Below are 26,759 nucleotides of genomic sequence, written 5' to 3'. Positions count from 1 at the left end.
TGCTCCTCGTCTCCTGCCGGCTATGCCTGACCTGGAGGCGTTCGTCGAGGCTGAATGGGAGCGGCCGTTGGCCATCAGAGGTCCGCTTCGCCAGTTCAGCAGAGCTACGAGGGTAACCGGCTGGACTGACGTAGCAGCTATCGGCTCTCCTCCTCTGGAACCCGACATTGAAGCGGTCCTGGTGCCTGGTTCCTCCGCCTGGGGCTCGGCCAGGAAGCCTCTCATGCCGGACGTCAAGGACAAGACAACCCTGTCCTTGGCCGACAAAAGTTTTTCTCTGGCCGCGCAGGCCGTGGCTGCCTCGTCCTCCATTGCTATGCTGGCCATTTACATCGGCCAGCTAGCTACGGAGCAAACCCCCCCCTCTATGGATGAAGACAGGAGAGCGGAGATGGCCGAAGCCGCCGGAGCCGTTGCTCAGCTTGTGAGAATCTCCGCCTCCTGTCTGGGTGGAGTGATGGCCACGTCGGTGGTGCAGCAGCGCCACCTATGGCTCTCCCTGACTCGTCTGCGCGAGGAAAACAAGGGTGTCCTCCTCAACTCACCGGTCAGTAGGGAGGGGTTGTTTGGGGCGGCTGTGTCTAACATCCTGGAGCAGTGTCGCAGCCAGGAGCAGGACCGGCTCCTCCTCGCTCGCCACCTCGCTGCTCCGGGGGAGCGCAGTGTGCCGGCACGTCCGCGTGCTCCGGCTGATGCTGCCGCGACTGGGAGCAAGCGCCGGCGAACACACAAGGCTAAACAACCTGCCACGGGGTCCCGCCCCGCTACGGCCCATGGACCGGCTCACCCGGTCTCACTCGCTCCTGGACTGCGCACGCGGCTCCTCCCCCGCGACCTCCCCCTGCCTACCCCGCCCACGGTGCCGGGACCGGACCGACGTCTTCAAGCGCGCCCACCGCTCCGCCTTGGGTTTTTAACAGAGGGGATGTGTGCGCCCAGGCCAAGTGCTATGGCTGTACTGCCCTGTTCGGAGTTTTCTCGGGACCGACCGCTGGCGGGGTTTAGCGGCGAAAAAGATGCGCTAGACCCCCAGACGGCGTTCGTTCATTCGGGCCGAGCGTTCGAGCCTCTCCCTGTGTGTTCGACAGGTAGAGAGTTTTCACGCTCACCGGTCAGTGAGAATACTTCCATGTTTACTGCCTCGGCTAGCTATTTTCATGAGCAGCCGAGGCGTCGCTCCGTCAGTGTGTGTGATACCAACGCTCGGCCTTTAGCTAAAAGGAGCAGGCCTATGGTGTCTGATATCCACACTTCATCTCACAACGTGCACCAGTCGCCGCTGCTTTGTGTGATGTTGGCGCGAAATCACTGCCCGCCTCTCATGTCCCGTCTAGTCGGTCTGCGAAAGACGGCACCTTGACAGATCATGCAAATGAGAAGGCGGGGCTTCCTGCATTGCAACACTCCGCCGTTTTCTCTCAATGGGATGAGCAACGGCGGCTTGTTAGCAATGCGGACGGTGTCGACTAACTTCCTCTTTTTGTGAATGAAGTGCTTCTTGACAGGAATGCCATTCATCCTCGCGCTGTTCAGGGACATGGAACTCCCAATGGGGATTTTTCATCTCCCTTTCGAGGGTGGCCCGCCTTGGGCCAGGACAGCAGAGTTTCTCAGCTGTCCGGTGGCGGTCAGGGCCAAATTAAAAATAGGGCAGGTTCCTCGATCTGTTCCCGCGATCTCCGGCACGACCTCTTTCCAACCGCTTCACAGTCTGGCAGGAGAGATGTCTCCTGGACAGCTGGTTGCAGCGTGTTCTACGGGAAGGGTATCTCATTCAGTTTTGTTGCCCACCACCGCCCTTCACGGGCGTAGTGGAGAAAGTGATACCGCGTCCCGCCCAGGCTGCCGCTCTGTCAGCAGAGATTGCAGAACTGATGGCGAAGGGAGCGGTAACTGTGGTCCCGTCAGACCAGAGGGACGAGGGATTTTATTCCCGCTACTTCCTCGTGCCAAAGAAGACGGGGGGCGTGAGGCCAATTTTGGACCTCCGCCTTTTCAACAAAACGGTAGCGAATCTGAAGTTCCATATGCTTACGGTGCGACAAATGCTGGAGGCATTCCTTCCCGGCGATTTTTGCACCAGCATAGACCTCAAGGACGCTTACTTCCACATACCGATAGCTCATCGGCATCGGAAGTTTTTGCGTTTCGCCTACCTGGGTGTGGCGTACGAATATACCAGACTCCCGTTTGGATATGCGCTCGCCCCCAGAACCTTCTCCAATTGTGTGGAGGCGGCGTTGAGGCCACTACGCCGGCAGGGCATCAGGATCCTGGCGTACCTGGACGACCTGCTGGTACTGGCTCCGTCGCCTTTGTTGGCTCTGATGCATACCGCCACGGTGGTGAGGCATCTCACCGACCTGGGGTTTGCAGTCAACTGGGAGAAGAGCGCTCTGTGGCCGGCCCGTCAGATTGTTTACCTAGGTATCAATCTGGACACGAGCGCCATGAGAGCACGGCTATCCGATTCAAGGAGGGAAACACTGGAGAAGAGTCTCAGCGTTTGCCGTCCTTCTCGAAAGATCGCGGTTCTGTCGATCATGCGCCTTCTGGGTCTCATGGCAGCCGCCCATGTGGTAGTGTCACTGAGCCTACTTCACATGAGGTGCGTGCAGAGATGGTTCGCGCGGCTTCGTCTGGACCCTGTGAGGCACAGACGGCGCCTCGTGCGGATGCCGGGGTCGTTGTCAGCAGACCTCGACTATTGGAGGGACCGGCGCGTGATAGCGCACGGTGTTCCAATAGGCAGGGTGTCGGCTCACATCGCTGTCTTCACAGACGCGTCTCTAAGCGGCTGGGGTGGTACATGTCTGTCCCAGGCCGTAGGTGGTTTGTGGGCCGTCGGAGAACGGCGCCACATCAACCTCCTGGAGTTGGAGACGGTGCTACTGGCATTGCGCCACTTTGTACACCTGGTACAGGGGCGCGATGTGCTGGTGCGGTCAGACAACCAGACCACTTTGCTTCGAGAGAGAACGCGAAGTGTCCCCTCTGGTTCTCTCTGAAACAGCAGGACCAGCCTCCGCTGGGCGTGGATGCGTTCGCGCATGCCCCCTGGCCGGGGGCGCTGCTGTATGCTTTCCCGCCGATGGGGCTGATTTTACCATTGTTGGCCAGGGTGCGGTCAGAGGGTGCATCGGTAATACTGATAGCGCCGGACCGCCAATGGGCGAGATGGTATGCAGAAGTGATGGCCATGACTACTGTAGAACCGTGGCACATCCCTCATTGGCCGAACGCTCTGTCCCAGGCGGAGGGCTCAATTTGCGCACCTCCGGTCTTGGGACGGCCGCTGGTGGCCTGGCTCTTGAACGGCGGAGATTGTCTGATAGGGGACTCTCTCCGGCCGTGATCTGTACAATTCAGAGCGCGCGCGCAGCTTCCACTGCCTTGGTTTACTCTGGCAAATGGGCTGCTTTTGCGCGTTGGTGTGAGGAAAGGGACTTCGCTCCCGAGTCATGCTCGGTCGAGGCGATTTTGGAATTCCTTCAGCACCTGATGGATCATGGTGGCGGTTTGGCAGCATCCACTATCAAGGTGTATGCGTGTGCTATTTCCGCATGCCATGAGGGGTTCGCCAAAACTACGGTTTTCGGGCATCCCCTTGTTAAACGCTTCCTGGCCGGCACGCGCCGTCTTCGCGCTGTGCGTAAGGCTGCGGCGCCGCCTTGGGATTTGCTCTTGGTTCTGGATGCGCTATGTAAAGCGCCGTTCGAACCAATGGAGCGGATGTCTCTCAAGTGGCTACCGATTAAGACCGCGCTGCTCCTTGCTCTGACGTCGGGCAAGCGGGTCAGTGATCTGAGGGCGTTGACAGTTTTTCTCATCACGGGTGATGGGAGCAAAGCTGTGTTGCGCACGGATCCATCTTTCGTTCCGAAGGTGGTCCGGGGCGCCTATAGAGCACAGGATTTGGAGCTGGGAGCCTTCTATCCTCCACCTCATGCGAACGAGGAAGAGGCCCGCCTGCATTTGTTGTGTCCTGTGCGTGCGTTGACGTGTTACGTCCAGCGCACGGCTGCGGTCCGCACCACCCCCCAGTTGTTGGTTTGCCACGGCCCAGGGAAGGTGGGTTCTCCGTTGTCGAAACAGCGTCTCTCCCATTGGATCTGTGAGGGCATCGCCCAGTCTTACGTGACTGCGGGTCGTCCTCTGCCTGGTACTGTTCGGGCACACTCCACAAGGGGTGTGGCCACGTCAGTTGCCCTGTTCAATGGTGTGTCAGTGGAGGACATCTGTGCGGCGGCGACTTGGTCGTCCCCGTCTCCTTTTGTCCGTTATTACCTTTTATCCATGTCCTCTGTCTCTGTGGCGTCATCTGTGCTAAACACAGCCGCCGGTGCGAGCCAGCGTTAGACAGGATGTTTCATGTAGGTGTTCGGCTCGAGTCGCCGGGTCTTCTGTGAAAGAGTCAGAATGGACCACGGCAGGTCTCGCCGCTACTGGAGAACCGGTTTGAGCCGCGGGGTCTTTTCCTGCTAGGAAAGCAGACATGACTCACGCGGGTCTCACCGGTTCAGCTAAGGTAGGAGCAGGCCCGTCTAGTGACGTTCCGCTCCTGTTTATGAGTGAAGCTGGGACGGGCTTGTTACGGAGTAACCGCTTTGGTCCATCTCTCGCCCCACGTACCTCTCCTTGCCCTCGGCTGTGATAGACTGAGTGTGGCGGGGTGGGGCCAGTGCTTGGGTCGGATCAACTGTTAGTATGGTCTCGCCTTGGAGCCCTGGCTTGTGTCCTGACTGGTTTTTCCCTTACTGGGGCCAGCAAGAGTGTATGGTGCGGTCGTGTAGCTCCGCTTATGCCAATAGGAGCTAGCCCTGTGGGGCGGAGCTCCATGAAATAGAACGATGGTTTCGTATTGTAACCCTAGTTCTATGAGTGGAGCGGAGCCCCACAGGGAACAGACTTGCTGACCCCGCAGTCTGCTCGCTGAAAATTTCGGTTAGGAGCAGATGTGCGGGCGTAGCCCGCTTATACAGTGGTGCACCGGACTTGGTTGGACACAGGTGCGTGTATGTTTTTTTTTTTTCTTCAGTCAATGTAGCTAGCTGGATTTCGCTAGCCAATAGGAGCTAGCCCTGTGGGGCTCCGCTCCACTCATAGAACTAGGGTTACAATACGAAACCATCGTTCGAGTTGGCAAATCTAAAGCCGCCTTCACACTATTACGGAAAAATTACCGCAGTACGGTTCTGAAAAGACCGGAAGTCATTCGTTTCCTATGAGAGTCCGCAGACCGCATGCGACAGGACTCCGAGGGATGCGGTGCGGACAAAATTCCGCTCCAGTGGACGTCCGTATGCGTTCAAAAAATTGAACTCATCCGGCAAATCCCAGTCCAGCAGTACGACCGGGAAATAGCGTTGCTATGGTTTTGGTAAATAATGGTGTGTGTAAACAATGATAGATCGCTTTCTTGTCACTTTACTTGAATAATTTAATGTTATAAACTATATCAAAAACAGAATTAACAAGCCCATGTGATCTAGTGGAGCACGTTGTCAACATAACAAATATAACGAATATAACCAGACAATCTAACCAGCATAGAGCCGGCTTCGGCTATGGCTAGTTAGCTATAAGCTTCGTAGATTTGTCAAACTTAATAAATACGACACACACACCACCCAAAGCTGTCAAAATAGTTCAATATTGGTGTAACTAAGATAGCTGGGTAATAAAATATTTTTTTCCCACAGACACATTTTGCTACAAAGTCTGTAACCTTTTAATATAGTTTGGCAAATTTATACCGCTTCGATGTCCGCCATGACTGTTGACAGATCACTGACTGCTCGGTGACGTCGACACTTGACGTATCGTCCGGTAGTTCTATTTCGCGGAGCTACGCCCCATAGGGGGGCTTCGCTCCTAGTGGTTTACCCCGTTGCCAAGGCAACGCAGACTGAATATGAATATTAAAAATTGAACGCATCTGACAGCCAATCAGGTACAGGTGCCTTACTCTCTAAACTGTATAAAAGAGAGCTAAACCCATCAAACTGCTCCCAAAATATTTCAGCGAGCTGAAATATTGACTGAGTGTGAAGATTTACCTCAAGTATGAACAAAGCGGTCAGCAACCTGGAAGCGGTGGGACTGGGAGACATTCCAGCCCCACCAAAAGCCCTTCTAAGGGCTCAGTGTTGCTGCCGGAAGCTCAACCCGAAGACGGACCGGCACGATTTGTGCTTTGTCTGCCTCGGGGCCCAGCATGCGAGGGATGGTCTGCTTGTGCCTCCCCCGTGCGCGCCGTGCTACCTCCTGCCGTTGGTAGATAGGCAGTATCGTGCTGCGTTTCTTGCTGAGGAAGTTCCTCTGACCCCCGTGGACTCACTCTCTATGGCCGCCTCCGGTTCGGAGTCCGGTTCTGAGGGAGAGGACGAGGAGGAGGAGGAGGAGGAGGGGAGAGGCGCTGTCGGCGATCGGTTCGGTCGTCCAGCCCCCTCCCAGGTGTCTGAACCCGAGGACTCTGACGGTTCGTTGGACCGCTCTGAGAGTCCCGGGGGAGGGCACAGGGTCTCTGTGACCGGAAGCTTTATGCCGTCCTTCCGCCGGGAGTTTCCCGGTATCCTGGAGAGGGCGGCGGCTTATGTCAGCATCCCCCTACCACCGGAGCCGGTCGAGGAGGAGCTGCCTGGATGGAGCCACTCCTACTTCGGTGACCGGCAGGCGAAGAAGGGGAAGAGGCTGCTCCCCGCGATGCCACGCATGGAGTCCTTCATCGAGGGATCGTGGGAACAGCCTGTCACAGCGAAGGCACCTGTGAAGTCCTTTCTCCACGCCACCCAAGTGGTCGGGCTGGAGAGGGATATTTCTCAGGGAACCCCGTCCCTCGAGCACTCGCTGGCGTCCCACCTGGTCCCGGGGGCGGTCTCATGGGCGTCCAGCAGGAAGGCGTAGCTACCTGGGGCCAAGGACAGGGCGACTGTGGCGTTCGCAGTGAAGATGTATGTGCTGAACGCTCAGTCTGCAGCAGCCATCTCCATCATCGCCATCCTGGGCACCTCCATCGCCAAGATGACGGAGGTATATGGTCCGCTGACCGCCGATCTGACGCGAGCGGCTCTCCAGCTCTGTCAGACGGCGGCAGCTTGCGCAGGACGGGGCATGGGTAACTCCGTCATGCAGCAGTGGCACCTGTGGCTCGGCTTGACCAGCATGAAGGAGGCGGATAAGCCGGTGCTACTCAATGCCCCGATCTGCCGCACTGGACTGTTCGAGTCCTCCGTGGGCCTGGCACTGGAGCGGTTTGGGAAGCTGGAGGACGACCAGAAGCCGCTTTCCAAGCACCTCACTGTTCCTCACGCCAAGGCAGCGATGGCGCGCGCACCCACCCAGCGGCAGCACCAGCATTCGGCGTCTCATCGCTGTGACAGGAGGGAGAGAGCGAGAGCGGCCAGGGCGGAGGCAGCATCTACCTCCCGTCCGGCGCACCCATCTCCACAGCCCCCTGCTCAGCGCACTCAGAACGGCGCCCAGTCCGGCGCTGTTCGCCGTGCTGGCCCATCTGGCGCCGCTCCATGGCACAAGAAGCGGCGCACGCAATGACAATTAACGGAGATGGACTGTTCTCCCTCTGTCCCCTCCATCCCAGTTAGGGACGACGAGAGCGTCTGCAGGGACGAGTTAAATAAAGATTATTTTTGCACTACGTCGGTGGTCATGAGTCTTTGTTTGATGATAAACAGTCTGCATCTCATGTTGTTACCTCAGCGGTTGACCGCTCTCTAACCTCGGGTGTAGCTAGCCTACATAGTAGTGCTTTAGCGTACTTTGATGGGCAGGGAGAGAAAGGTTGTACTATGAGCAGGGCGAGGTCCAGCAGTTCGGTGCTGTCTCGCCCTGAGTGCTTGGGGTGTACGGTAATGAAAGATCAGAGTGATGCTTCGGCAGCATCGTCTGGGATCTTGCTCCATTCGGAGCCGGTGTCTCATGAGCGGGGCTCTGCGGGGATTACCGCGAGGACAACGAGTTTCTCTGGTCAGCGCCGCAATAGTCCGGGAGCCATGGGGTTGAACCTTGTTTTGTCAGGTGCAATTTTTTTCTTTGCTGTTTCTTGTAGCTTGGGGGTACCTCTTCAAAATACAAGAGGGTGCTCGGTGATATTCCGTGAGCATTTTGAGATATTCATTCCCTTCATGCCCGAAAATGTTTACGAAGCACACCAACATAGCGCTCTAGTCAGCTGCACTCTCTAGTGAAGTGCTCAAAATTATTTCACCACTATCTCCCATGAAAAAGATACCACTTAAACCACTCAAGTATCAAAATGTTCAGCTCTTTAAGGACATTCCGAGACTTATTTCAGATTTTTAATACCTTTTATACTTTTTAAAATATTCTGCTTTTTCAAAAAATTTGGGGAATGGAAATCAATGGGGGAATTTTGAAACCTTCTTCAGCCTTCAACTCCTTCATACTTTGAGCTACAGAAACCATTAAAGTATCTAAATATTTAGCTCTTTAAGGTCATTATGGGGTACATTTTTAATATTTTTCATACTTTTCAAAATATTCAGCTTTTTTCAACAACAAACAATACAATGGACAATGGGCGGAAATTGAAATCCTCTTTGAAGGGGAACGCCACTGTCATAGCAAGTTTAGTAAACTGCTGTCACTCCTACAGTTTTAAGAGCTCATACACTATACAAAACTGTGCTGATTCGTACAATGGAAGTATCTAAGCTGTGTGACTTTTTTCGAGGTATGACGATTTGTTCGACAACCATGCTCCCCATTCAAACGAATGGCGCTCCACTGTAACTTTCGAGCTGCTAATTTTTAATTCATACCCCTTTTCTAACTTGTCGCCATGCCTACAGTTTTTAAGCTACACAGACATGTAATACATAAAAATGTTCAGCAAGTTCCCAGGATTCCTACGGTGTCAATATCTAAGCTGCAGCATTTATACTTTTTCCAGAGAGAGCTGTCTGAAGCCGGCACGCCTTTACACTGAAGGGAATGAAGGGATGCTCAGTGTCAGTTGGGATTTGAATTTGGGGACACAAGCAGGCTCTCTTAAAGATACAGGCACCCATTTATGACTACTGTGGTAGCATTTATATCCCTTCCTACATTCCTTCCTTCCTACCTTCCTTATATTCAAAGAATATTCAGTATGACAGTCTTATTCAGGCTGTAAACTCATATTAATACCTTTTGTTCTTTTTCAGCTATTTAATTCATTAAAACCGTATGAGTTATAATGAGTGTCTAATCTATTAGTATAGTACTAGCAGTAGTAACTTGAGCATGTGCCCTTGTGTCCCTACAAACACCTCCACAGCTAGTGCTTCTCACCTCAACTTCCATACCAATACCTCCATAGCTACTGCTCAACCCCGGCGGGGCTAGAGACACGCGCTCTTCACTTAGGGGTGCATGGGGATGGCCTGGCGGTCACTGATATATTAATGCGCCTCCCATTTGATCCAATGCATTGTAGTTATTGTTGTTGCTTGGCAACCCTTTTGTTAGGGGAATTATTTTGCTTGGCGGAATTGAGGTAATGATGCTTCGTTTTGAATAAAGGTTAATATTTTACATTGCTGTGTTTATTTTACACTAATAGCTGTAACAACCGTTGTATAAAAGCAACAAACCACTCGAGGCGTGTGTTATAGTGATTGCCTAACAACGCCCCATAGCTGTTATAAAATCACTAACACACGGCCTCGAGTGGTTTAATTAACGCACACATAGTCGTTGATGACCAACGTTGATTATCCGGTACATATAGAACGGTAGTATATAGTGAATATACAACGGCTCGCAATCAGATTGCGAGGTCGGAACTACCCGTTGTATGCGAGCCAGACACCACTGGATGGCGTCAAGTAGTATACTACAATTATCCATCATATGTGTTTTAGTGTAGTACGTAGCCTACTAAATAGTATGAGTCGCAGTATATATTACATTGTATGTAGTGTTGACTTTCGGACACAGCCCTAGTTTTTGGACATTGAAATACCAAAATGTGATTCACAACTGCAGCCAATAGAGGTAGGCAAATTGCTTCGTCTCATGTAGAATGGTAAAACATTGGCTTCATTATTAGAGACAATGAGGTGGCTCTTAAAAGAGCCTTTGTGGGTATTGAAATGATAAAGCAACTCAGACCAATTTAGGCGCGCTCTCCGCGAATTCGGCGGGCCAGCTGGATGTCCTTAGGCATGATGGTCACTCTCTTGGCGTGGATGGCGCACAGGTTGGTGTCCTCGAAGAGGCCGACCAGGTATGCCTCGCTGGCCTCCTGCAGGGCCATCACAGCAGAGCTCTGGAAGCGCAAGTCGGTCTTGAAGTCCTGAGCGATTTCCCTCACCAGGCGCTGGAAAGGCAATTTACGGATCAACAGCTCGGTTGACTTCTGGTAACGACGGATCTCTCTCAGGGCTACTGTGCCCGGCCTGTAACGATGGGGCTTCTTCACACCACCGGTGGCTGGTGCGCTCTTACGAGCTGCCTTGGTGGCGAGCTGCTTCCTCGGAGCTTTGCCACCGGTGGATTTACGGGCGGTTTGCTTGGTTCGGGCCATGACGCTTCTTTCTTTCTCTGCGAGTTGGGAGTTCTATCTCGAGAAACGGCTATGTACAAGTTTATATCGCCGCCCGCAGCCATGCGCTGATTGGACGGCCTCTCCGTGCGGCTTTATTGGCTGTCGCCTCCTTCTCCGGTGGCCATTGGACACGGAGCCTGGTGTCAAGCGCGCCTAAAATTCAAATGATCCACCTCCCTCGCTCCACTTCCAACGGGCGTATTTGCTCCCTTTATCTTCAATCTACTCTAGTCAAATTATTTTGGGGGATTTCTACGAATCATTTTCAAAGTAATTTGAAGGACAACGTTGCAGTGGAGCCCTGGCTTTAGAGGCAAATTTATGTCAATTTAACCCGTGACCCGCCACCACCAAGTTTCTCTTGTTTACACACGTTTTCTGAAAGCATCCCTTATTTTCACTAAATTCTGAACACAAATAATAATCAATAAATTAACACGAAATGTAAAATCCCTCAAATCTGCAAGATGAAACTGCCATCCAAACAAGGCAAATGTCTTCTCAAAATTGTATTTTGTGTTCATAAGATATTTCTGAGAACCAATTGAACACCAATATGGTGAGTGGGAAACACTAGAATCCCCCCCCCCCCCCAAATACTGTAGCCTATAGCCTACATCACAGTAAACAACGGTGTGTAAAATGACTTAATATAAAAAGAACTGCTGGGTGAAGAATGACCCCATTAACTTGGAAGGCATGCTGCACACAGGTGAAGTGAAACGGTAGCTAAAGTTCATTGTTAGAGGATCGTAGAAGTACACATTGCGCTTTTTAAAAGATTCAAGTGGGTGGCTCTTAAAAGAGCCTTTGGGGTTTTCGGGAGACTTAACAGTAACGACTTTACTTGGCTTTGACAGCCTTCTCGGTCTTCTTGGGGAGAAGCACTGCCTGGATGTTGGGCAGCACGCCGCCCTGGGCAATCGTCACGCCTCCGAGTAGCTTGTTGAGCTCCTCGTCGTTGCGGACAGCCAGCTGAAGGTGACGGGGAATGATACGAGTCTTCTTATTGTCGCGGGCAGCGTTGCCGGCCAACTCCAGGATTTCAGCAGTCAAGTACTCGAGCACAGCGGCCAGGTAGACCGGTGCGCCAGCTCCCACACGCTGGGCATAGTTGCCCTTACGCAGAAGTCTGTGAACACGGCCCACGGGAAACTGAAGACCGGCGCGGGATGATCGGGTCTTCGCCTTTGCCCTAGCTTTTCCTCCTGTTTTGCCTCTTCCACTCATATTGATTACGTCAGTAATTCACGGTTTACGACAGTATGATACTACGCTAATCGGAACACCGTTTTTTTATACCTTGCAGAAACGGGCGCCCATTGGCCACAGGGCCGTTGTCGTCTTATCCAATCGGAGCGGCACCCCCACCCCCTGCTCTATGTCGTGGAGTTCCGCCGAGGCTTGAAATTCCTGTGTTGTAGCATGTGCACAACAATCCACGCAAGAAAAAATGCGCAGATGGCAGCAGTAAAAAAGACAAGAAAAAAAGGCTAATCTGTAAAAATAGATTATTATTGATGATAATAATAAAAGGCAGTCAGGTAGCCTACTAGTTGGTTCAGCTCAGAAGTCAGTCAGAAATGGCATAATTATACAATGACCTATACAATGACCTCATCCCCTGCAGTCGATTTCAGCCTGACTTTTAGTGGGTGTCAGTACAAAAGAACGATAGTTACCTATTGTAACTCCAGTTCTATGAGGGGAGCGTAGCCCCATAGGGGGGCTTCGCTCCTAGCTGTTTACCCCGTTGCCAAGGCAACGCAGACTGAATATGAATATTAAAATTTAACGCATCTGACAGCCAATCAGGTACAGGTGCCTTACTCTCTAAACTGTATAAAAGAGAGCTAAACCCATCAAACTGCTCCCAAAATATAAATATTTCAGCGAGCTAGAATGAGGGTCAGCAGGGCCCGAAGCCCTATGGGGCTACGCTCCACTCATAGAACTGGAGTTACAATAGGTAACTATCGTTCTATTTCACGGAGCTTCGCCCCATAGGGAGGTTTCGCTCCTTGTGGTTTAGGCGGAGCGAGCGATGCCCTATGTACCCCTGCTGAGCCTGACATCCCGACGGGACATCAAACCCGGCATGGCTGAGGCCAAGGCGCCACAGTAACACAAGCATTATAACCTTACAATGCCATGATACACAGGCCCCGACCCACCCGCCACTATCAGTGCACTGAAGGGCGGGGTAAGAGATGCGCTGAGAAGGAGACTAGGTAGGGCGGCAGTTACGCATGGTAACTCTAGCCTACTATGTCCTTCACACAAGTCAATTACGACCACAACAATCTCACATATAACCCAAAGGGGATGTGGAGATAACAGCCGTATCCACCTGCTAGGAAAAACCTGAGGGCAGGTTACCTGATGGAACTGAACACTGAGGCCAGTAGCACCCAATCAGTCCATCACTGCATGTCCCGCCGCGCACCCCTGACAGCTGTGCTCAGCACAGATGTTGCCAGCGAGTCAGACGGGACATCCAAAAGATCGTAGCGGATAAAAGGCGACGGCGTCGACCAAGATGCCGCCGCACATATATCCTCCACACTAACCCCACTGAAAAGGGCCACCGACGTAGCCACTCCTGTAGTGACCCTCCCAGGCAGAGGGCAGCCCGCTGCCTTATAGGCTGTGGTGATGCCCTCACACAGCCAGCGGGACAGGCGCTGCTTGGATAGAGGCGACCCCACCTTGCCAGCGCCGTAGCAAACCAGCAACTGAGGCGTGGACCTCACCGCCGCTGTGGCCTCGACATACCGCGCCAACGCACGGACGGGGCACAGACGGTGTAGGCGAGCATCCTCCCCGTCCTCATGCGGTGGAGGATAAAACGCCCGTAACTCCAAAGCCTGTGATCTGTAAGAGCTCTTAACCACCTTCGGCAAAAAGGATGGGTTAGGATGTAACACTGCCTTGCTGAAATCACCGGTGATGGTGAGACAGCCTGACTGCGTCGACAGAGCACACAGATCACTGACACGCTTACCCGAGACCAAAGCGAGGAGTAGCGCCGTTTTCACCGACAGCCACTTGTGTGACACCTGTTCCAAAGGCTCGAATGGCGGTCTCACAGAGCGCATTCAGCACCAAGGACAGGTCCCACTGCGGCGGCGTGGCTCTGACCGTAGGCCTAAGCCTCCTGGCGCCCAACAAAAAACGACTCACCAAGGGATGCGTGAAAACTGTAGTCTTGGCGAAACCCTCATGACAAGCAGAAATGGCTGACGCTGTGCCACTTAACCCCAACTCAAAACATTGTACGTCGCTTTAGACTTAGAGAATGCATGCATGTCTATGGGCGTTTCTCAAAATACCGTTTTTCTAATTATTTGAATTTGTAATTTCAATAATGTATAACCCAACAAAGTACGTATCATGTTGGAGCGAGTCGGGACGGAATTTAGCCACAATGCAAAGGGTCACAGCATGGCGGCGATCAGCTCTGATCATCGACTGCGCAGTCCTGATCCTTACGAACGCGCCCACGGCCTGCGCTGGTCCGCCGCTCTCTCACTACTCCTCTCATTTCAGGCGCCAAAAAGACAATGTTGAATAAACTACGCGTCGATCTGATCCCCGTGCACGCCAGTTGACCATGAACATGCATCAGATAATGAGTTTTACCCTACAGTTTAAATTCATAGCCTCCCATTACCAGTGCTGTGGAAGTGTATTATAATAAAACACCAGCGTGTACAGCACGTTTTCAGTACCATTAGATTAAGTGCTTTATATCGGAATTATTACTGTTGGATGTGCGCCCGCGTGAATCCGGTGGCCATACATGGAGATGCGCTTTTATGGATGGGTGGGTGGCTCTTAAAAGAGCCTTTTTAACGGTAAAGAGGACAGAAAAAAGACGTTTACTTCTTCTTGGGGGCTGCCTTCTTCGCCTTGGCAGCCTTGGGCTTGGCAGCTTTGGGCTTGACGGCCTTGGGCTTGACGGCCTTCTTGGGGCTCTTTGCTGGGGCTTTTTTGGGTGTCGCGGGCTTCTTGGCCTTTTTGGGGCTCTTTGCCACCTTCTTAGCGGCGGGCTTCTTGGCTTTCTTGGGAGACTTCTTGGCAGCTGCAGGCTTCTTAGCCACGACCTTTTGGGGCTTCTTGGCTGCAGCGGGCTTCTTGGCTGCTACCTTCTTGACCTTCGGGGCGGCGGGCTTCTTAGCTGGCTTCTTTACCTTCGCCTCGGCTGCTTTGTTGATCTTGAAAGAACCGGAGGCGCCAGTTCCTTTGGTCTGTACCAAAGTGCCCTTGGTGACGAGGCTCTTGACGGCGATCTTGACGCGGGAGTTGTTCTTCTCCACGTCGTAGCCGCCGGCAGCCAGTGCCTTCTTGACCGCTGCCAGGGAGATACCGCTCCTCTCCTTGGAGGCGGAAACAGCCGTGACGATAAGCTCGGCGACGCTGGGTCCCACTTTCTTGGGCTTGGCTGCTGCCTTCTTCTTGGGTGCCTTGGCCGGAGCGGCGGCTGCGGGAGCTGGGGCGACTTCTGCCATGTCTATCTTGAGTTTGCTCTGCGGTATCACACACGTACTGTATGTCGGTCCTGCTGACTGTGAGTCCTCGACGCTGCGAGGGGTTGGCCTTAAACGCGCCATGAGAACCGTGTGGACTCAGCTCCACCACCGAGGAGCTCTCGGTTACCAAAATGATGTTCCTCTTGTGTTTTCTCCTGGTGTATAAAGGGCTAAAAATCAAAGTTGGAGTGGAGCACAAGTCCGAAAGCGAATGTGACAGCGAGCAGCCTATTTGTCGTTCGAAATAAAGTTGTTTGGGTAGCGGCGGCCTCGTCTGTTTATTCGCTACCGGGTAAAAACACCGCCGTTCATCTCTCGGATGGAGCCGTGCGCACTAGCTTTCCAGTGGCATTTGACTCCTAAAATGTCTAAAAGTGCATGCGATTATGGACAGAAATCGTTGCCCAGTGAGACAAGTTGTCTGGCAAGGGGCTAAAATGATTTAGGGTACACAGAAGCGGTGCCTATGTTTTTAAACGGGGTCTCTTTTTGGGGTGCGTAAAGCACAGCGTTGAAACTGGGGCTGACACCTGGTCCCTATCAAGCTGGTGTCTGCCCGTGTGTGTAGGCTACCTTTCGCCCTCCCTGGGTGATTCACATTTGGATTCCCTGCAGAATGACTTCGCCTGGTCTTTTTGGACTGTCTGTCGCCTATTACACCCCTCGTCTGGGGCAATGTCCTCGTTTGGTTGGTAGCCTATGCAGTGAAGTGACCTGAGGCGCACCGGCTGCGTTACATAGGATTGCAAAAAGTGACAAGCAACCATTACAACACACACGCGTCGTTTTCTTTTTACTGAATTTGATGACCTTGCTATAAAAATGTCTGAATCGCATCTTGAGTGGCTAGGCTATTGTGCCATGAGAATTATAGAGAACGCAGGAGCCCAGTCGCCTAGCCGATCCTATCGCAGCCCATGTAGTGAAGATAGGCCTATAGCCTACATGGAAGGACATGTAGGCGCTTATTGTTGAGTGATATGAGCAATTAGCTCTTTCTGGGCTGTGTGATTTGGGATTCTGAACGAGTCTACCTGATGTGAATAGGCGTGGTCGAGGCAGAATGAAATAAATGTGGCTTAATTTCTAAAAATGTTTATCTCAAGCAAGATTGTGTTCTTGAGCACAGTATTTACGCCTACAGGGAATAACAAGATAAGTGACTGAGCGGGAACTGCTAAGAATCAATCTCCTATAGCCTACCATGTTAGACTATTGCTAACAACATGAGTAGAAACTCGAGAATCCAGAGGCGATCAACAGAAGGTGTTTACTTCAACAAGAGCATACAGTCTCATACAGAGAATACAGTCTCAGTGAGTGTCCTGCAGGAGAGATGCCCTTCGCACATAGGCCTAACAGTTGTAATATATCTGTTTCTATCAGTTGTCACAGGCTGCTTCTATCAGTTGTCACAGGTGGCTTTTCAGATTGATGGTTCATCTTATTATAAGTTAGGGCAGTGCCTTCTGTCCAATACTGTTGATTCAGCTGTCTGGTGCCGATTTACACCTTATTGGGGCCACTTTCTGTGGGCCACGGTCATCCCTCCCTGTCCACTCTTCAAAGACTGTTCATTACAAACTTTAGTTTTAATATCCTTTGTTCAAGTCCTAATGTATATGCCTGTCATATGGTCCCTCAATTCCTAGTCCTTACGCACTAGGCTACCTTAGCACCCTAGTCTGGTGACCTTAGTCTGCCCTGCCGCTACTCTGTGACAGCCAAGGCCCAGCTTCTGATTTGCACACACAGAGCCTACTCTGCCAGAGTTGAATCATCCATCATTGAGATACACAGAGTACATATAGTTTATTTCTAAGGCATGTGAAGACTACTTAAACCTTCTAAATTCACCACTGTAGCCTATAGGCAGCTGCAAATAAATCGCTACACTCAGTCAAGCAGATACAGCTATCTACGATGCAATAGTGAATGATGTCTACTGTGGAATAGTTTTATTTTCTAGGCTATGCAGCCAATTTTTAGATTTATGACTGTGAACAAGTCATTAAAAGAATATGGGGAACACGCCTGTCAGAACAACTGGCTGCTGATATCAGTGAGGAGTGATAGCGGTGAGAGCGACAGTGTGCAGTGGAGCTCTTATGGAAATACCCCAAAATGCCCAATGCCAACATGGTGCCCTGGGCTCAATGCTGACAGGACTTTTAGTGGGGTGGAATTTAAGAGGAAACAAGGGAGGCAAAAAACAACCTGGCGAAGAACTGTGAGCTCGGAACTAAAAATGGCTACCTAACTTGGGACAAGGCACAACATGCTGCACAGGACAGGGCCAGATGGAAGCAGAGAGTCACAGCCTTATGTTCCTCAACCAACCAAGAGGATTAAAAGTAAGTTGAGTAAGGAATAACAATCCAACTGCAGACCGTGTCCTTTTGTTAGTGTGACCATTTCTAGGCTACCTAGCAACCTGCTTTGGTGTCCTTGTGGACATATCAGGGTTTTTCGTTTGCCAGATTTTGAGAAAGCTGTCCTGTGATGTGTCATGCTAGGTTCAACACTGACCTGAGAATCAACTAGGCTAAGGGCTTCAAAATTCACAAAACTCATCTCCAATGATGTATTTCAACTCAACAATGTATTTTAAATTCAACGGAGTCATTATTAATCATTGACTTTATTTTCTGCAAATGCCATCATTTTGTTTACAAAGACTTCACGCACCACTCGCCCATTATATGCCAATGGGTGGGAGGTGCAAACAAATGTGGGTGGGAGGTGTAAACAAAATGCTTCAACAATGGATGACCATGGAGAAAATGTCCATATGTGTCTCAAATAATTAATTTTCCCCATAGGGATTTTGGACTACACTCCACAATGGCGGCACTGCTACATCCAATAAATTGACGTCAGACCACACGCCCCACAGCAGGGAAAGTGGGCTGGGGGTTAGGGATCTCCTGAGCATGCGCGGTCAATTTGGTTCGTTGGGGAAACGAGGACGTCAACGGAGAAAATGACGGGAGCCTTGCTTAAACATTTGCATACTCCCCCTACATATACCGGGTGACTACCCGCCGCTTTACATTTGTTCTTGAGAAGAAACGACACTTAGAAAAATGCCCGAACCGGCTGCCAAGTCATAATAACTTTATTTATTTGAGCTTCAGGAACGAAAAATAAGATTGACCGCAGCACCTTGCGGTGTCTGCGGTCCCCCCCCCCATTTCTCACGTTTAGAGAAACGCCAAAATAAAGACGGTGTTTTGTTTAAAAAAAAAAAAAAAAAAAATGTTGCCCGACCAAGCCGGACGGCACTGGGTCAGGTTACGCTATACCGGGAATGGAGAGCCTCCCACCCGAGACACTGTTGGCCAACGTCTATTTAGTACTACCTGGATCGAGGTGAGCGAAGTTTATTCCTTCATAGAGCTACCCTCCAGGAGAGACTTTCAGCTCAGCTTCCACACTGACCGCTCTTTGCGGAAATTCCTCGGCCTATTCGCAGATAGAGCAGACGGCGAATGGAAGGATTTTGAGTCGCACTCCTCCGTCCCAGCTGACATATTATCCATTATTGTCAAGTTCTGGACCGCGAGGGTCGCTGACCATGACGTGGAGCACTACCTCCGCCGGTACTGTACCATCCTGCGGCCGGTGGAGAAACTTTTGGACAACCTTGGGCTGTGGTTTGGTGTGCGGCGATACCGAGTCAAACTTAACCGTGACGGCGAGGGGCGGCTCGCGTCCCTGCCAAATTCCATTTCCCTCGGCCCATATAACGGCAAGATTACCTACCCGGGACAGATTCAGCGGTGTTACATATGCCAATCTAATTCCCACCAAGTAAAGGACTGCGTTTTGGTCAGGTGTTGGCGCTGTGGAATAGTCGGACACAAAGGGAAGCAGTGCACCAACACCGAGACCTGCACCCTGTGTCAAGGCGAAGGCCATAGCTACTTCACCTGCCCGTCTTCATATAGTAATCGGGCGAGAGCAGCAGGAGGCGCCGCAGCAGCAGAGAACCAGCAGCGAACAGCAGCAGCAGCAGCAGCAGCAGCAGCAGAGAGAGGGCGACAGTCGGCCCCGGCGTTTTCACCAACACCTGAGGGCAGACAACGCACAGAGAGCACGACGGCAGAACCAGGATCCCGCAAGCGCATACCGAGCCATCAGCGTGCGGCGAGGGCGGCAGCGGAGAAGGGCCCAGCCACAACACCGCAGAAGAACCACCAGCCCCCAGCGGAGACAACAGCAGCACCAGCGGAGGCGACGGATCCAGGAACATCAGTGGCGGCGGCGACAGCGGTTCCAGAGGCGACGGATCCAGGAACATCAGCGGCGACGATAGCGGTTCCAGAGGCGGTGGAGACAGCGGCGGAGATGGCAGCGGCTCCAGAGGCGGCGGAGGCCACGGCGGCATCTGATCCAGATGCGGCAGCGGCGACGACAGCGGCGGCGGTGCCGACGACAGCGGCGACGGCAGATCCAGCAGAGGCGGCGGCGGAGACAGCGGCGGCAGAAGGAGCAGACGCAATGACACCATCCTCATCAGCGACGCCATCAGCAGCAGAGTCTGACCCCGATTTCATAGTGGTCAACAGCGACGACGTGATGTGGCTATCACAGGAAACCAGCCAACCAGTACAGAGAACCATCCAGGACAGCTTTCCCAGCCACCCGGTGCCATGCACGGTGTCTGACACAGCCAGCCTACGCGCCGAGTTGGATGACGCCGTGGCTCAACTGTGCGGCCCAGCAGAGGAAGCCGGTGGGCTATGTAGTAAGGAAGGAGCTACACAAGGCAGCCTTCCTAGCTATCAAGTGAACCCCGATGACAACAGCCTCGATGATTCCTGTGGAGTGAACAGCAGCAGTGAAAGAGAGGGGGGTGAGTCCACACCTTTCCTGAATGTGACGTCAGATAATTTCCCAGTATTGGGTAAGAGGGAGAGAACGTCTCCAGGGACCAAAACGAAGGGTAAAAAGCCCAGAAAGAATAGAGATCCCAGGAAGAAGCCATTTCATTTATCATGAACTCGTGGCAAGTCACAGGCCCTCTCTTCTTAATGATGGCTATTAATATAGCAACATTAAATGTAAGAGGAATAAATTCCGTTAAGAATAGAGAGGCAAAGCTGATTGTTTTAAAGAACAGTAGTGCTGAAATTATTTTCACTCAAGAACTACATTCGAATTCTGTGGAAGATATTCAAAAAGTCAAAGACTTATGGACTCATGGCTGTGTAGAAATGTCTATTGGGAGTGACAAAGCTGATGGAGTCGGTATATTTTTCAATACTAAGAATATAGCAATACTACGAAAACGTGAATTAATACCAGGTCGTCTGTTAATATTGGATTGTGTTGTACGAAAGCAGAAACTGTGCCTAATTAATGTGTACACATCCCAGAGCCGCAGTGATAAGATCAGACTTTTTCACAAACTAAAAGAGGTCTTATGTGGTGGATACAATATAGTATTAGCGGGGGATTTTAATACAGTTACAGACGCTAAAGATCGCATACCAACAACCCCTTTTAATCTACCACGTACAAGCAAGATTCTGAAAGAGACATGCGAGATGTTCAAAATGAAAGATGCTTTCAGGGAGATGTATCCAGATGAGGCGGGCTTCTCACGTTTTGATCAAAGAATCAAGACACGCATAGATAGGATCTATGTCTCTGATAAGATTAAGGTACAGTCATATAGGACAGAGGTGTGGGTAAACTCGGACCACTTAGCTGTAAGAACATCAGTTAGCTTTGATAGTGTCCCCAGCCCAAGACAAAATAGCTGGAAGCTGAACGTGAATTGTCTAAAAGACCCTGTTATATTAAAGAGTGTCAGAAGGGAAATCGAAAGAGTCAAAGACTTACGAATATTTACAAAAACAAGCGTTGAGTTATGGGAGGAGTTGAAGAACAGTCTTAAGAGACACCTGATTTATAAATGTAAATTCTTAAATAAACAACGAAATGAAGAATATAAGGAATTAATGAAACACTTTATTGACATTAAATGTAGACCTAAGAGCGTTCCATTGACAGAGCAAGAAGAAAAAGATTTTGAGGAGATTAAGGAAAAGTTAATGAATTTTAATAATGAATATTCAAATACTATTAAAATGCATGCAGGTATTGCTTTTGATGAACCCGCAAATATACACAAAGTAATCAAGATGTACAAGGAAAGGAGCGACTACAAATGCATAGATTCGTTAAGAAATAGTGAAGGTAAAATTGTTGATACGGATCATGATATAAAGAAAGTTATAGTAGATAGTTTTAGCAAAATGTATGGAGCTGATAAGTCTAGTGGGGTGGAAGGTACGGAGGTTTTCCTCTCGGAATTACAGCTGACGCAGGTTGTCGATGGTGCCTCACTAATAAGGGTCATCACACCAGAGGAAGTCAAGCTGGCCATCTCCCTATTAAATCGAGGGAAGTCACCCGGCCCAGACGGACTCCCCACTGAGTTCTATCATTTTTTTAGCAAGGATATTGCTGATCTGTTGTCCTCCGCCTTTAATGAGGGTTTGAATAGTCCGACAGGAATGCATGACAGCTTTTATCAGGGTATAGTATCCATGATCTACAAAAAAGGAGATGAAAAGGATATAAGTAACTGGAGACAGATCACACTTACTAACATCGATTATAAGATCTTGGCAAAAATTATAATGACAAGATTAAGTAAAATACTAGACCACATAATTGAAAAAGAACAAACATGTGCTATTAAAGGCCGAGTTATGTGGGATAACTTAAACATGATCAGGGAAATGATATCGAAGCCTGACGAACCTGGCTTTTTCATAATAGGCTTCGACCAGAAGAAGGCATTTGATTTTATAAACAGAGATTACATGTGGAAGGTTTTATTAAAATATGGCTTTCCCCATGATTTTATAAACATGGTTAAGATGTTATATGCCAGGTCTCAGGTGGCTGTTAAAGTGAATGGAAGTGTGACCGAGTACATCAACATCCAGAAGGGAGTGAAGCAAGGTTGTCCGCTAAGCGCAGCTCTTTATGTCATTGCAATCAGTCCTCTTATACAGCGAATAAGAAATGATAATAGAATTGAAGGAGTAAACATGAATGGCACAAAGGTCAAAGTAACTGCCTACGCAGATGATGTGACTGTTTTTGTAAAAAATCTGAGAGAGTTGGACATAATAAGAGAGCACTTCTACCTCTATGAAAAAGCTGCTGGCGCACAATTAAACCACACAAAAACTGAGTGTACCTGGATAGGAGATGATAGTGCGAGGCCGCACATAGACCTAGAGGTGAAGGAGGAGGTTAAAATCTTAGGCATATATTTCAGTAATAAGGACTGCGCCCAACGAAATTGGGACAGAAAGGAAAAAGAGATATTGGATGTAACAGATAAATGGGGGGTCAGGGAAATTAGTTATAGTGCACGGATAGGTGTAATAAAGACTTTTGTTTTATCCAAACTGCTTTTTGTTGCAACAATCCTTCCACCACCCAATGCAAGCGTGGTAAGGATAAGCAAAATGTGTGTGAAATTAATCTGGGGAAACAACAGAGAAGTAACAAAAAGGTTTTTAATGTACAAAAGTGTGAAAAATGGAGGACTCGGTGCTGTCGATGTTGGTGCGAAGTTAAATGTAGCCTTCTGCAAAAACATCTCAAAAGGCATATCCCAAAAGGCCACCTGGGTGGGAGAGGTGAATAAGTGGCAAAGGTTAAGGGGTAAACGCAGGGAGTCCCAGCCTTATTATGTACTGGCTTATGGTGATTTTATTCACAAATATAAAGACCTGAATATTAACTGGATCACACAGTCAAATAAGGTGATTCATAACAGTATTACCGAATACCTCTATGGTGGGCCTAATATTTTTAAAGACTGCTCACAGGAGCAAAGTGAACGTCTGGCGGAGATCCTGAACTCTGAACACATCTCCGGAGCAGTGAGGGACGTTATGTGGCTCACTGTTAACGGCAGACTGCCTGCGAGAAACGTGGTCAAATGGAGCTGTAATGTTAAGACCACAAGATGTCCGATGCCAACCTGCAACATAGAAAAAGAAACCATTGGGCATCTTCTTATAGATTGTGATAGATCCAAAACAATATGGCAAAAAATGAGCGACATAGGATTAAAGGTACCATGCCATAGAAGCACCTTATATAATAACTTTGACAGCACTGTAGAAGCCCATTTATTATTTTGGATATGTATTTGTATAACTGTTTTTAAAATATGGAAAACACGTTGTAAAATGACAACGGACAATATTTTTATTGATGCTGATGAGGTCTTCAGGAGTGTACGGACTGAACTAAGAAGAAGGAGAACCATGGACCTAAGGAAAGCATCTCCAGAACTGAACTGGTCACTCCTAAAACTGTGATGAACTTAAATGCCGACAGGCCAACTGAAGCCTGAGAAGACCTAGTCTATTTCTAGCAGCCTTGATTTTCTAGTAGGCCTTTTCACTGTCTTGTAAATAACCTTTATTTGTCTATCTTCAATATGTGTAAATGTATATATTGTGTCGGCATTGCCAAGTTGTGAATAACCTGTAACATGAAATTTACCTAATAAAATTAAATATACTGCGCATAAGACCTGGTGAAGGACGGAGTAGGATAGTATTAGTAGTAGGCTACAGGTAGTAAGCAGTCTGTTGGGGCTGATGGGATCATTCAGAGCTGCTGCTCTTTTCTGCCTTTCTATTTCGGACAGGACGGAAAGTCAATGGAGGTCTATTTAGTAGGGAGGATCAACAGGCATGACAAATCAAACATTACTTGACGTGAATTGTTCCCTTTATGGTAGCGCACTTAATACACAAAACGCAACACAATGCGATTCAATCCAAAACACAGATCAAACAGCCCAGTGATCAAGAAAACTATATGCCTGTAATAACACTGACAATTGTAGGCAGCATGCAGTTGATGGCACATTATTAAAACAATCCCGAGACGTTTCTGAATCCTCGTGACAAACCCTTAAGAGAAATAACATGGGTTTACTTGGAGGATTGGCCACGTTGTAGGTCTTAGTAGGCCAAGTCTTAAAAACTTGGTATGAAAATACATATTGCGTTTTCTTTAAGGAGTGAAGTTGGTGGCTCTTAAAAGAGCCTTTGGGGATGTTGGGAAACTGAAGTTCAGTAACGACTTTACTTGGCTTTGACAGCCTTCTCGGTCTTCTTGGGGAGAAGCACTGCCTGGATGTTGGGCAGCACGCCGCCCTGGGCGATCGTCACGCCTCCGAGAAGTTTGTTGAGCTCCTCGTCGTTGCGGACAGCCAGCTGGAGGTGACGGGGGATGATACGAGTCTTCTTGTTGTCGCGGGCAGCGTTGCCGGCCAACTCCAGGATTTCAGCAGTCAGGTACTCGAGCACAGCGGCCAGGTAGACCGGTGCACCGGCTCCCACACGCTGGGCATAGTTGCCCTTACGGAGAAGTCTGTGAACACGACCCACCGGGAACTGGAGACCGGCGCGGGATGACCGGGTCTTGGCCTTTGCCCTGGCTTTGCCTCCTGTTTTCCCCCTTCCGCTCATTTTCAGTATCAAAGTAGTTCAGAAACTGAGTGGTGTGATACTACGGCGGTCGGATTTTTATAACTTGCGTAAAGTGGCGCTCTTTTGCTTTTGTCGCCTTATCCAATCCCAGTCTCCGTGTTAATGGCCAATGGGGAGAAGGAGACGATAGCCAGCCAATGAAGTCACCCAGAGAGGCCGTCCAATCAGCGCACGGCAGCGGACGTTATATAAATGGCACATTACCTTCTGTAAAACTACAAGATTCTTCGTCGAAAGTTATAACTTCGACTCGCGGAGAAGAAAGCTGAGATCATGGCCAGAACCAAGCAGACCGCCCGCAAATCCACCGGTGGCAAAGCCCCGAGGAAGCAGCTCGCCACCAAGGCGGCTCGTAAGAGCGCACCCGCCACCGGCGGTGTGAAGAAGCCTCATCGTTACAGGCCCGGCACAGTAGCCCTGAGAGAGATCCGTCGTTACCAGAAGTCTACCGAGCTGTTGATTCGTAAGTTGCCCTTCCAGCGCCTGGTGAGGGAAATCGCTCAAGACTTCAAGACCGACTTGCGCTTCCAGAGCTCTGCTGTGATGGCCCTGCAGGAGGCCAGCGAGGCATACCTGGTCGGCCTCTTCGAGGACACCAACCTGTGCGCCATTCACGCCAAGAGGGTGACCATCATGCCCAAGGACATCCAGTTGGCCCGCCGCATTCGCGGAGAACGCGCCTAAATTGGTCTGAGTTGCTTTATCATTTCAACATCCCCCTAAGGCTCTTTTAAGAGCCACCTCATTATCTCTAATGATAAAGCCAATGTGTTCCTATTGTTACCTGCACAGTCTAGTGTGTCCTAATAGGAGTAGGTTGGACTGCTAGTTCTACTACACTGTCCATTCACCACCGTCATGACATCCACGTATACAATGCAATTATTTTTGTACATTGACTTTACGCCCAGCCATGCATTTTAGCCTGTACCGCCTTTTTTGACACCCACGAAGAGAACTTGGAACGGAATGAAAGTCAGACTTTAGTCCCTTCCAGCATTTGATTACAGCCTCAGAGAGTGAACATGGTTTATTCAAACACTAGTAACATGCTTTGTTTAGCGTATGAGGTGGTTTAAACAAGTGAAAAGCCGTTCAATCTATTTTAACGTGATGGGAAAACCACAGCAAAGTGAGATTAAGGTTGTTTTTTTGTCTTGTTTCTTTTTCCTCCTGCGTTGTGGTATGTTACAGGTGGACTATTTAAGTGTACCATACCTAAACAATACCACAAAGCGGGAAAAAAAGTCACAAACAACAAAAAAGCATTTTAGCTCCCTCTAGTGGCTATAGTTATAATTTACATTCTGCTACAGATATGGATTTCCATCAACTCTATATCTTTTGACTGGTGCCTGTCTTTACCTGTCTTTTGGCAACCCCTATGTCTCCTCATTTGGATAGTTGAGAACAGATTGTAGCACAGCTAAGACAGACCTCCATCCTGTCAGTCACAGTGTGAGATAGTAATGTTCCCTCCACGGTTCCCTCAGGTCAAATGGGAGCTGAAGGAGGTGGATGTTGATGGTCCCCAGCCCAGTAGGTTCAGCTGCAGCACCACAACACCAGTGGCACACACATTTTTAATCCATACATACAGTTCACCTGTGTATTTACATGGAACCCATATATTGTATTGCATATTATATCGACCTAAACCTATTTCATATTGCTTGAATGTGGCTGTTGTAACAGTGCAATTTCCCCTCTGGAATTAATGAAGTACCTGCCTGCCCTGAAAATGGACTACTGTTAAATCAGTTGTCTCTGCAGTACCCCTGTACAGGGGTCCGAGTCCTGCCCTCCTGTAACAGGAACTTACCAGCCCAGCGACTTCTCGTTCGTGTGGGTTTCTAATAGATAGTTTAGGCAGGTGAGAAGAAGATTTGTCTATAGCTTCTAACAGTCTTTCCCAGAGCCCACCCTGCCTACGCTCCAGCAGCACCCCCTATGACCTGAGAGGGGGGATGCAGCACAGGAGCCAAATCAGGTTCACCACTGCTCTTCTCTAAAGGAGATGTCTGTTGACGTGGTATCTAGAATTAGGTTTTAGCAGCTAGTATACTTCAGCTACAAGGGTGTGTCGTTTACAAACCAGGGCAACCTATAAGA

At 49.9% G+C, this 26,759-nt stretch overlaps 6 protein-coding genes across 6 annotated transcripts in view; 1 reads left to right on the top strand and 5 right to left on the bottom strand.

Moving 5' to 3' along the window:
- The window catches only part of LOC311321810 (histone H1-like), a gene marked incomplete at both ends in the record, with an annotated part of 149,988 nt that overhangs the window by 102,098 nt on the left and 21,131 nt on the right, over positions 1-26,759 (bottom strand). The gene's annotated exons all lie outside the window — the stretch shown is intronic.
- Positions 10,139-10,549, bottom strand: LOC311321816 (histone H3.2; the record flags this gene model as incomplete). The annotated part of the gene is made up of 1 exon (XM_084453831.1): positions 10,139-10,549. One exon carries the CDS (start codon positions 10,547-10,549, stop codon positions 10,139-10,141), a length of 411 nt encoding a protein of 136 aa, XP_084309957.1.
- Positions 11,414-11,800, bottom strand: LOC311321853 (histone H2A-like; the record flags this gene model as incomplete). Its single annotated transcript, XM_084453868.1, has 1 exon — positions 11,414-11,800. The coding sequence occupies one exon, from the start codon at positions 11,798-11,800 to the stop codon at positions 11,414-11,416; it is 387 nt and encodes a 128-aa protein (XP_084309994.1).
- LOC311321794 (histone H1-like) lies at positions 14,452-15,081 on the bottom strand (the record flags this gene model as incomplete). The annotated part of the gene is made up of 1 exon (XM_084453810.1): positions 14,452-15,081. One exon carries the CDS (start codon positions 15,079-15,081, stop codon positions 14,452-14,454), a length of 630 nt encoding a protein of 209 aa, XP_084309936.1.
- LOC311321851 (histone H2A-like) lies at positions 24,240-24,626 on the bottom strand (the record flags this gene model as incomplete). The annotated part of the gene is made up of 1 exon (XM_084453866.1): positions 24,240-24,626. The coding sequence occupies one exon, from the start codon at positions 24,624-24,626 to the stop codon at positions 24,240-24,242; it is 387 nt and encodes a 128-aa protein (XP_084309992.1).
- Positions 24,921-25,331, top strand: LOC311321525 (histone H3.2; the record flags this gene model as incomplete). Its single annotated transcript, XM_084453521.1, has 1 exon — positions 24,921-25,331. One exon carries the CDS (start codon positions 24,921-24,923, stop codon positions 25,329-25,331), a length of 411 nt encoding a protein of 136 aa, XP_084309647.1.

The sequence above is a fragment of the Borostomias antarcticus genome, assembly GCF_949987555.1.
Source record: "Borostomias antarcticus genome assembly, chromosome: 19".
NCBI lineage: Eukaryota > Metazoa > Chordata > Actinopteri > Stomiiformes > Stomiidae > Borostomias > Borostomias antarcticus.
This window is presented reverse-complemented; position numbering and strand designations above follow the sequence as displayed.